The sequence below is a fragment of the Buceros rhinoceros genome, unplaced genomic scaffold (assembly GCF_000710305.1).
Source record: "Buceros rhinoceros silvestris isolate BGI_N320 unplaced genomic scaffold, ASM71030v1 scaffold32969, whole genome shotgun sequence".
Lineage (NCBI taxonomy): Eukaryota > Metazoa > Chordata > Aves > Bucerotiformes > Bucerotidae > Buceros > Buceros rhinoceros.
This window is the reverse complement of record NW_010433844.1, coordinates 7,268-19,197: the sequence shown is the minus strand read 5'-3', so window position 1 is coordinate 19,197 and position 11,930 is coordinate 7,268. Positions and strand designations below refer to the sequence as shown.

At 40.2% G+C, this 11,930-nt stretch overlaps 1 protein-coding gene across 1 annotated transcript; it reads left to right on the top strand.

Annotated features, from left to right (window-relative positions):
- Positions 1–946: 946 nt before the first annotated feature.
- LOC104500589 (rab GTPase-activating protein 1-like) lies at positions 947–11,468 on the top strand (the record flags this gene model as incomplete). The annotated part of the gene is made up of 4 exons (XM_010144255.1): positions 947–1,027; positions 6,352–6,426; positions 9,869–9,994; positions 11,325–11,468. Coding segments are annotated over 4 exons (426 nt in total), but the record flags the coding sequence as incomplete, so codon positions are not given.
- Between the last annotated feature and the right edge of the window lie 462 nt (positions 11,469–11,930).

The following is an 11,930-nucleotide window of genomic DNA, read 5'->3' as shown; positions in this document are numbered from 1 at the left end:
CGCGGTGTTTCGTCCTTGCCGCGGTTCCCTTGCCCTGTGCCACGTGGCGTCGCCATCTTTGCCCTGCTGCCGCGGTGTTAACCCTCGCCTTCCCATTTCCTAAAACCCCAGTATCCTACTGGTTTGCCTTTGTGTGTGTGTATATATATGTATCGGTTTGTAGCGTTATTAAAGTTTGTTTCAGTTTTTTCCAAAAAGTATATTCGAAGTCTCACTAATTCCTTTTCTCCCTTCCCCTATCTCTGGTGGGATAGGGAAGGTATTACGTTACCGGATCTTGGTGTTTCACCTCGGCCAAACCGGTGACAGTAACCCACCAGTTTAGCTGGGTGAGTCTCTGTCCTGGGCAGTCTGGAAGAACAGTCCCAGCGCTTCCCTGTTTCTGGAAATGGTTGATTTACTTTTCAGAGATTCAGAGTTGGTGTTAGTACTTTCCAGTAAACAAAAGGCATTACGGAAGGATATGAATCATTTGTATCCTGACATATTTTGTTACTAAATACTGGTCTCCTTAGCTGATGCAATTTGTGTTTTTTTCCCAAGCCCAGTCATACTTGCCTGAAGGCTTTAGGCTCAGGATCAGTGCGATAGCTGCTTTACCGTGAAACCACACGCTCCAGTTGTAGTCACCATTCCAACGTCTGTCTCTCTGTTTGGTGGTACCCACAGTAGCCCTGGGAGGAATAGAGGGAGGAATAAACTGTTTCTCTAGCAAATCTAATACTGAATGGGCTCCAGTACAGGTCTTTTTGGGTTTCTCTGCTGAATAATTGAAATGTGAAAATGTCTGTGAGTTGCTCTTCTGTACCGTGACGAGCTGCAGGTGATGGATTGCTGCTTGGCTCAGCCTGCAGCACGGCAGAGTGGCTGTCCTGTAAGCTGATGGCCTAACTTTCATCCTTTTTTTACATTTTCATTTCCTTTTCTTTGCCCCTTCTTCTTTTAGATGATCACCTCTTCTCAGACGCACATATTCCGTGTTTTTCAGTCCTTAGTGTCTCCTCAGATTTACAAATGGCAAGTTTCGGTACGTGTCTGCTTTGCCTTAATTGTTTGTTGGAGAGCAGATCTCTTCTTTCCCCTAGGAGTCTATTTGCCAATTTTAAGATAAACACAGGAGCATAAACAGAATCAGTTAAGGATTATTATTCATCTATTTTTAGTTGTTTGTTTTCTTTGTTCCTGGGTTGTAGAGCAATTTTAGTAAATATTGTTTTCTTGTTTCATGCAAAGGATTTTAAATGTTATCTTGTCTTCTGCCATTCACATACTAAGAAGGTTCCTTCCCTGTGCATCTGTGCTCAGCAAGGCGGCAGCAGCAGCACTCTGCTTTCTGCAAGACAGGACTAGTGAAAAGGTCAGGACTGTGAATCTTGTATGCTGGAGAGAGAGTAAAGGCTTCCTCCGGAGGCCTGCCTGAATAAATGTGAAGATCTCTTCATTCTCTCAGCCCTTAGAGCTCTGGAGGAGGCTCATGGTATCACACATGCCTCTCCGATACTCAATAAATGAATAGCTAATCTCTAAAAACAGAGTTTTCAGTTCACGCAGTAATTCCTTGTGTAATGTGGAAATCCTAAATGCTAATCCTAAATGCAGTCGTAGAAATATTATTCCTTCCAGACTATTAGCCTTATAATAATTCAGATATGGAGTTTTAAATTATACTGTCACTAAAATTACTCAGCAATCGGGCAGGTGATAAAATGTCTGGTTGTGTGGGAAGTCTGCATCAAAGCACGGATGTTTGCTTGAGACAGCCTGTTTCTCAGACACCGTGTAAGCCTTTTAAAACGGGCCAGCACAGAGCTGTATCTGCGTCAGGCACGGAGGAGCTTCCCTCGACCACTTCTGTCACGGGGGTGACCACACAGGGCAGGTGATGAGAGCAAATCAAGGTTGTAACTCTCCCCCAGAAAACTTGCATGCGGTGCCTGTTACACTCTCCTTTTTCCTGGGACGCAGATGCTGGATGTCTCGTAAGGCTGTTAGGAAGCGTTGTGCCAGTGTGCCAGTGGCTTTCTCAGAGGAGGGAGGGTTGCCTGTGCCAGGAGACGCTATTACTGACAAGAGAGATACCGTTACTGCGTTGCTGTGCAGCGTGTGTGGGAAGGGAAGGCTCAGGGAATGTAAGACCTTTGTACGAGGCAGATGCTGTAGAAATGTATTTCATGAGCGCTCTTGTTTCTAATGTGCTTTTTAGTTTAGTTTCTAACGTCATTGAGTTGCTGTGGGCAAAACTGGCCATGTGGTTGTGAAATAAATGTGCTAGTGTTTTGTAGTTTTAAGTACATTTGAACCTGCAGCAAATATAGGCAATCATTTTCATGCCTCTGAGGATGCAGAACGATGAAAACCTTTTCATTCCGGCATTTGAGGCGTATTCCCTACTCTTTTCTTTTTTAAAACTGCTGGTATTCATACATAGTTACAGAAATCCCAAATCTGAGGTTTTAAATTGAAATCAGCAACCTTTCCACTCATCTTTTAAATGCTATATACTTGGAATTTTAGTATCTACAGAAGATTCTGATCTTGGGAGATTTTCCTGCTTTAGTTATTTTAGAGGTAATTTCTGTCTGGATTCTTCATTCACTTCCCCAGCATGCAGGCAGCTCGTTCTCTATCACTGGCTTTATTTCAGGACACTCTTGCTTCCAGAGTAATTCACTTTCTAATGCTGTTGTGCTAGTAACAGCGTAGTAGTTCTTCTCTTCAGAAAACAGATGGCTCTTAAAAAGTCTTTTTAAATCTGTGAGTGAGACTTCCATTTACTTCAAATGAATGAAAGGGGGCTTCAAGTCAAAATCTTCATTAAGTCCCATTTATGAGACAGAGGATATTTAAAATCTCAGTTAACCAGAGTATTGTGATGGGAGATTCCCCAAGACCTTAAGAAAAGAATGACGTAGAAGACAGCAGCGTTATCATAGGTTGTCATGGGAGAAATGCCATTCCCCTGAAGTTACAGAGTTACGATGACTGCATTGGCAATAGGGGATTGGGGATTTTGCTTTGGTTTTGGGTTTCATGTGGAAAGAAAAAGTTAATGCTCTTCAGTCCCTTAAAAGGATGAACGTTAAGTAATTAATCTTAAATCTTTTGTTAACAATATGATGTTGTGGTATCTGTAGGCAACATCCTTATTTTTGAGGCCATTTTGGTTAATTATCTCATAATATCATGTCCCACAAAAAAAAGTGTAACTAGAAATGTCGTGTGCATAAAATCTCAAAAATCTCTTTGCTTTGGGCACATACAATGAAATCATGTAGATTTTAGAGTCTTCATTAAAAGATAAACCTTTAGTTGCCAGGACTACGGTGCTTTGACTTACCAACAGAAGTTTCTCAGTTTGGTCTAATTCTTTCGCAGTCCTGAAGTGAGTATCAAGTGTCTGAGAGCAGCTGCTTGTGAAGGTCAGATTTTGAGGAAGGCTCTAGTAGAAATTCATTTCAAAACTCAAGCGGATCAAGCAGTTAATATTTTTTTTCATGGATGTTGGTTGCTTCAAAGATCTGTTAATGATGACATCCTTTTACTGGGGCCCTCACACATTTTTCTCTTATATAGCCGATGTATATATGTGTCCACTAATTAATTAGAAATTTCTTTTTTTGACAAAATTTTCCAGTACTTACTTATTTATAGAGGATCACCTCTTTTTACAAATGCTTCAAGTTTGTCATCTATTCTTTTGATTTCATCAACAGATTTGTGGTTTACCTGTTTACTTTTTTGAGGAGGATGAAAGCTTCACGTTCTTAATACATTTTTAGTGTTTTTATTCCTCGTCATTAATCATCTCTTCTGATACTCACTTTGAGACAGATCCTTCGACACATCCCTTGTTAGAAATGGTCCCAGCAGCATGACCACCCCTGTGATTTGTCTGTGATAAAACAGACTCAAGGGAAGTTCACGTGGAGTTTTTGCCATAGTTTAAATAGAACTTTTCTACCTTGCTTGTGTATTTTCCATGTAGACGCTCTGCCTTCCTATGCTGAATGTGTTTGAAATGGGTTTATCATCAGTTTTAATGTCTTCAGAAAGCTGACTGTGAGAACATTCCTTGGTCTTCCTTCATATTTTTATATTTAACAGGCAGAGTGAGTATTTTTTTGCACACCCCCCCATTTCCCCTCTTTTGCCATTATTTGGACTCCTTTCACATTCTCAAAAGGAGCATCTTTTTATTTCTGATAACCTTCTTTACTTTTTAAATCTATGTCAGTTTTGGAGGCAGTTCTTTTCTCCAATGTGTTGCTTTCTCTACAGTTATTTTAAGACTTGTTCGGATTAATTTATTGCTGTTTTCAGCAAGTTATTAGCTAATTGTGGCAATAATGCTTTTCACGGCAGAGAACCCCCACATGTTGATAATTTGCTATTCATTTTTCAGCCTGGAATTGTTTTTTTTAAGTAAAATAAAAGTGTTGTTACATAGTATGAAGACATCATAAATCAAATCTGTTACTTGAATTCTGCATATCTGTTTCTAAGCAAGCTGGCCTTTCGAAAGCAGAAATAACGTATCTTTTAGGAATATAGAGAAATAAACTATTAGGCATCCAGAAACAGACAGATAAAGACTCATGATGATTCTTAACCAGCGGACGGTTCTAATTAGTCATATGCAATATTAATTTGTGTAGTAATTTCTGTTAATTCAGTGTTTAGAAGCTAAAGAGTAATTAATTTTAAATGAAATTTTTTCAAGAGAACATCTTTTCTTTCTAATTCAAAGTTTTTCATCTGCTATTGTACGCTTCTGAGGTTATTTTTTATATTTTCTTTTTCTGGCTAGTGCTGGTTTTAACTAGTCAGCAAGTTTTAATGGTTCATTAATTTTTTTTTCCAATAAGCTCTGTGACAAGCTGCCTTCTATTTGCTTGACCACTGCAGTTTAGCAATAGATTGGGATTATTTTCACGCAGGTTCTAACATGCTACAGAAGAACGGTTAGAAATACCGATAAATGGCAAAGAGCTGTGCCAGCTCAGTTTCTCACAAAGCTAGAAGTGTGTTAGAGACTGTACAGGTGAGTTGTTCATAGACAGTGACCTTTAGAGGAATACTCAGGTCATATTCCGTAGAAATCTTCCCTTCTGGAACCATTACACATTCAAATATTTCTTTCTTCGTTTTTGCCCATCAGAATGAAGAAGGAGAGGTGTGTTAAAGACTTTAAATAGGTTCTGTCCTTGATTTCAACATTTCTGGCAGAAATTATTTGCAATTATACTAACATCATTGGCTGGAAAGAAGTTGCATCTCCTTTGGAGTCCTAATTCTTCTCCCCTCTTGAAGAGGCAGCTCAGTCACCTTTGAAATACTGCACAGTAGACCGGGGCAGGTTTGGTTCCCCAGCGCACTCGAGGTTTATCCACAGTCCCTCTGTGCTTCCAGTCAGTCAATCTGCATCTTGATTTCATTTGAGACTTAAAAAAGAAGATAAGCACAGCGTTCCAGTTCGAGACGCTCTCATCCGTAAACAGTCTTGGAGGCGGTGCGGGGTAAAGCGGATTTTCTGATTCATGTGGCTCGTTCCTCCCCGTAGCTGTGACCTTGTGCTTTTGTTTTCCCTGGCTGTAACCTTAGCGCTGTGCTTATTTTTGCAGTATGTCTCTCTCTCTCTCCAATGTCAGTCCTGCTGCTGCTAAGACTTTCTCAAGTTTCCTTAAATCCTTAACATTCTCTGACACCTATTTAAAAACAGTATCTGTCTTCTCATCTCGGGAAAGTAAGGGGGATGGAAAGGTTGGTTATTTTAGCTTTGTTTTTTGAAAGAGTAAGAAAAAAGTAGTATGTCAGTCATACTACAGGAAAATGAGTCTTGTTCATTCTACAGCATAAGAAGAACGTAAAAAAACGGTTTCTGATGCAATTTTCAGGCTGCAGCAGTTCTCAGTGGTTTCCCAACAACCTACCTCAGGTCCTGTACCTTCATGATGTCAGAACTTGTTTTTCCAAAGCCAAGCAAGCATTTTCTGTGCAACACAAACTAAACTGGTTTTTATATATTTGTTAGATCGTTAAAATTCTATCATTGCTGAAATCAGCAGAATTAACCTTGATTGAAGTGAAGGGAAGCTCGATCCAACTTTTTTTCATGCTGTTTGAAACATAAAAATAAAAATTTACAACTACGGCATCTGTAGAAGATTGAGAGTGTCCCCTAGATGTTTTCTCAAGTGCCCTGAAAGCCTGTGCAGGAATGGTGCCAGTTTTACTCCCGCTGTTGTTAGCCTGCACAGTTTTATAACGCAGTCTGTAGAGCTCGTTGGTTGTAACGTGTTCTGATAATGCCTGTGTGCATTTTAAATGTATGGCCACTTTTCTTTTTTCTAGGCATACTCTGTCTACGATGAAGACATTGGCTATTGCCAGGGACAGTCTTTCCTCGCAGCTGTGCTTCTACTTCATGTGAGTTAATTGCAAAAGGAAAGCTTTGGTGTTTGAAACCAAAGCAGCTTTAAAATCAGCAGCGCTGTAACACATATTTGACAGATATTTCTGTTGTTTGTTTGTCTGGATTCATTTTCCTCTTGCTGCTTTTTGGCAAATGGTGACTAATGGCTTCTGTCTTTATGATGTAGGTTTCCTTTATCTAGGAGAAATCTGTTAATGTCAAAACATGAAACCGATTTGTTACATATTAATACTTTCTTTCAATTTAGTTGTCACGTGGGTGAAGTCCCTTTGCGTTTATGGGGGAGTTATCCTCAGAGCAGCTAACCAGAGCAAGCAGTCTCATTAATTTTCAGCGAGACTCTTTCTCCGAGGGATGTTTTATATTATCTTTTGAGTGAAAGCTGAATTTTAACCTTGATGTTTTAGCCTGTAATCAGAAACTGTACAAACTTTGAGCTGTTGCTTGCAATATGTATACACGTGCGTGTATGTATAGAGGGAGATAAATACTCAGTTTTCATATTTCCAAGACGCTTTAACTTTGAGGTATGAGTGGAAAAGCAGCAGATTCAACGAGTGCGGATGTTGAAAAGATGATCTGAATAGACCACCCAAACCCCCCAAACCAACAACTCTTACCCAGGCTCTCGCCTGCTTTTTGAGTCAGGCTTCAGTTAATAAATGATTAGTCGTGGTTAATCATTTTGGGTTGTGGTTCTGACGCAGCTGTTGGTGGTATATATGTTAGATGAACGCTTCCTGAGGCTTTCAGATCAGCTGAAGTTATAATTCCTGGTGAGATCTATGACTCCTTGAAGACTTGAGGAGCATGATACACACTGACAGTGTTACAGAGAAGCTCTAGATTCTTTAAGGATAAACCTGAATTAGTCACATTATTGCAATCCCACGTATACCGCAAAATGAGCTTATCTAACACTCATTTTGCAATTAACTTCTTACCCAAAGGAGGATTTTTAAATTCCGCTGGAAGAATCAGCCATTTTCAAACTCAGAGTTGTTTAGAAATGAGTGGGTGTCACATTCTTAACATTTGACTAATCCTTCAGCTCCTCTCGCCGAGTCTTGCTCTGTCGTTACTACAGAGAATCACCTCTGCGTCCGGTACTTCTGGCGTTAGAAGAAATTGCCCGTACGCAGGGAATACCAAACAGCAACTGCACTCATTTTCGTCTGCCCCTTATAACATTTGCTTTCACAATAGGATATTAAACTGAAATAATCAGGGAGACGGAAGCATTCTCAATGAGCTCATGTAAGTTGGGAGCTTCCCAGGATGTCCTCGAAGTTTTGTTTGTATCAAATTCTTCGACCAATCAGAATGTGGTGAATGCTTGTAAGACTAACTCTCCTGTCTTTGCATGGATTTCTAGACCCCTTCTTTCCCCTTTTTTTTCTGGGACAAGGTATCCTTTCTCTCCAGTGTAGATATCTTTCAGGGATTGTTGGGTAGCCTGACCCTGCATCCTGGATTTTTTGTGATTTTGCTGCTTTGATGAAATTCACATCAAAGGTGAGCAGGTAACTTCTAATCACAGGGTCATGGTGTTGCCAACTCCAACCATTTTACTGCAAGTCTCAAAGTATTTGACTTATTTTATTTGTTGTCTACTTTTTGGAGTCATCATTATGTGAAAAAACTAAAATTTCATTTGAAAAAATGGTACATTTCTGGCTTTTGTGATTCCAAAGAAAAGATAATAAGGGGCAAATATCTAACTGCTGAAAAAACAGAATGGAAATGCCAAAAATATGAGTTTTGCTTTAAACAAATAAGAAATGAAAACTTGATTTACGGGTTTGAGTTCTTGGGGTTGATAATATTGGAGGACCTCTATCCACTGAGTGCAAGGACTCGGTGGCCTCTGCTTGTAAATGACTTTGGGCTAATCCTTACCTCTGTTCCCGTTCCCGCTCCCTCTCCCTGTCTCGGGGGGAGGAATGATTGTCAATGCATGTGTGTCTGATTGAGCATGCAGGGTAGGTAGGTGTGTGCTTGTGCATGAGCATCTGTTATTTTATACGAAATAATTGTTACTTTACCAAAAAACCTGAGCTTTGCATTCATCTTACTACAGAGCAGATTCAAAGCTTTTGGTCAGGATAAAACTATTTTTTGCCTTCAGTTTTTCTGCAGCTTTTATCCACAGCCAGCGGGGATCTTTCCATCCAGATAAAATTGTGATAAAGAGATGCCTGAGAGCTTGTCCTAGGCGACTCTGGCCTGGACAGTAGCTAGCAGCTGATCCAGCAGTGCGTTATGCTAACCGTTTACTTTCATTTATGGTGTCTAAAAATGAAAATGAAGGTGTCTATCCATGGCCCTGCAGACAGGCCATAATGACAGGCTGAACATTAAAGATGAAACCCTGGAGGACTGAATTTCTCTTTGAAGAAAATAGTGAGCTTTTACATATTGCTGATGCTTGATAAGGAGCTGGCAAAGGCTGAACGATTGAATATACTAGAAGGTCATGAGTTGTCATTCTTGATACCCAATAATTGTTTTCCTTTGTTACAATCTGGTTCCTGCGAAAGAAAAGTTGTTTTTCATGGTGAGTGAGAACCTGATTTGAGGTCTGCAGTGATTCTGCTTGTGCCTGTCTTATTGCTGCGTTACCTGAAGGTGCGGGGGAGCTGGGCCTGGTCAGGGGAGGTGTCACGAGAAAGGGCTTCCCGCAAACTCAGCCTTCAGCGGGCTCAAGCCAACAGATGTACCTTCGGAGCGGCTCACGCAGCTCGTCTTTCAGTACTGCCTTCTAAAACTCCATTGGATGGCTAATTTTGGTCAAAACAAAATGGAGATTACAGAGATAGGGCTTCTGAAAAAATCTTGGTGTTAATAGATGGGATCAGCCCTCCTGAGTTCACAAGTAGGTCCTGATGGCAAAATTTGTAACTGCCTCATTCCTCGTGGGAAACCTGACTTCAGAGAGTTTGATGCCATGGGGTTTGGATGAAAGTAGATGAGCATTATTCTCGCTAAGGTTTGGTTATACCTTAGTTCTCCTCAGTTTTTCCCTTTTAATTGTCTCAGTAGAAATCACTATCATGAGTAGCTGTCTTTTTCTTTGCCTTTTTTTTTTTTTTTTTAACTGCTATTCTGTAGCTGAGAGTTGTGCATTGGTTGTTCCCATCTCTCTTCGGCAGAAAGAACGCTGATAAAAGTTGGGCTGCTGTAGGGATGTGTACTTACATGTACCTATGGTATGATCCCACATTTTCTGCAAAGAAGGTCTTAGAGAGCCAAGTCAAGGTACTCATCAAGGAGATTAGTCCCCTTGAGATTTTAGTTGCTTAATTCGACAGAGTGCTTTGCTGGATATTGTGATGTATCTCTGAATTCATCATGCGTAAGTGTGTGTCTTTGTGTAAGGCATTTCCATCCTCGAATCAGATTTTAAAATGGTGTTTGTGTGTTTTTTCCAAACAGATGCCAGAGGAGCAGGCCTTCTGTGTGTTTGTGAAAATAATGTATGACTATGGCTTGAGGGACCTCTACAGAAATAACTTTGAGGATCTCCATTGCAAATTTTTCCAGCTGGAGAAACTAATGCAGGTAGGGCCATGGTAACAAATTCTTCTACTTCCATGAATGGAAATATTGTCATGAAGAAGAGATTAATGTTTTTCTTCCATAACCTACTGGACAGTAAAACCCCTCTCCTGTTAGAGGTGGAGTAGAACCAAAGCAGGGAGCTTTAATACCTGCATCCAAACATTGTGAGTCAGATTTACTTCTGATTTTTTTTTTGTTTTTCATACTCCAACCTTGCTGCTAGTTTTTGCGTCCAAGCAGAGTAGATGTCTGTTTTTCCGCTCTGTTTGCTTACTCTCTTCTACTCATCCAGTCCAGCCCTGTGCTAAAGCACGATCACCCAGAGCGGGGTGCCCAGAATGGCATCCAGGTTTGGAATCTCTCCAGAGAAGAGAACTCCACAGCTTCTCTGGGCAGCCTGTGCCAGGGCTCCGTCATCCTCAAAGTCAAGAGGTTTTCAATACGTTGCTGTTCTTTTTCAGATGGAATTCTTTCATAGTCAGAGCGATTTAACATAAACAAATGGCTACAAGTTTTACACATTGTTGTTGTGACTAATAAGGAGTTACCCATAGTTCATTAAGCTTTGTCCTGTGCTTCTGTTAGCATAGAGAAAGCTTGCTGCTCAAGTGAGTTATCAAAGATGACAATATACACCTCTGTGAGACAGACAAAAACCAAACCAAAGAGAGCACTGTTAATTTAATGATCATCTTTTTCAGATGTCAAATTGTGCTGATTTCCTACTTGATGAAGTAGAATTGCATACTAATTAATTTGGTACTTCAGCATATGGTCTTCTCAATATTTACATATGGTAACAAAGATTTTTACTTTATTAACTGAGCGTGAATATGTCATCAGTGTCATCAGCATCATCAGTGCTAATTTTGTGTTGCTTATGTATGCTCCTAGTTAGAGAACTTGTCTGATGGAGTTCTGGGTTTTTTAGCTTTCAGGCTCTGCAAGGTGATATCCTTGTTCTGGTACCCATTGTTTTTTATAGCAGAAGCATTTATAGCAGGACACAGCAAAGGAATAACTTCAAAATACACCTTATATGTGACATACATTTCACAAGTCTTTCAACTCTTGAAGATTCCGTAATTTCTCAGTGTAAGCTGAGTACGTGAATTGATACCGTAATAGAATCCACACTGGATCTCTTACTAAAAACTGTAACCATGGGCACTGGAATTTATGAAGAAACATATTCCATGGCTCACGAGAAGCCAGGATTTCGCTTTGTTGTGTTTTTCAGTGTTTAGCAACCTGGTACTTACTGCCGGTGTAGGTGAAGAACTCGGGTTAATGAGTAACACTGAAGCATGTGTTTTTTCCTTTACCCTAGGAGCAGTTACCAGACTTGCACAGCCACTTCTCAGACCTCAATTTGGAAGCTCATATGTACGCATCCCAGTGGTTCCTCACTCTGTTTACTGCCAAGTTTCCACTCTGCATGGTCTTCCACATCATCGACTTACTACTTTGTGAGGTAAAAACCCCTTGAATCAGAAAGCCCTTCCTCCACTCTGCGAATGTTTCTTCTTTTTTTTGGAGTTATTTTGGAGTCATTTACTGTTTAATTTCCAAATGCATGTAACTAAATTATGTAGAAACCATGGTTATACTGAAGAGATACTGAAGAGAAGCTGTTCAGTGAAACGCTGGGTTGGTTTTAAAATTAGAATTGTGGATTGCCTCATTCTTTGCTAAGGGTTCTAATTAAGAATATCTGATGCACACATTTGTTCTTCATTTAATTTGTTAAATAATTTATTCAAAGTTAGGAATTCTAATGTCTTGAAGATACCTCGTGGTAAAAGCCCCGCAGCTTTTAGAGGAAAAGCTCTCCAAGTTGTCTGATTCAGAGTGCCCAAAGACAGTGGGGGTTTTGCACGTTGCCTGGATGGCCTGATGTTAAGCGAATAGTGAGAACCGCCAAACTGCACAGTTG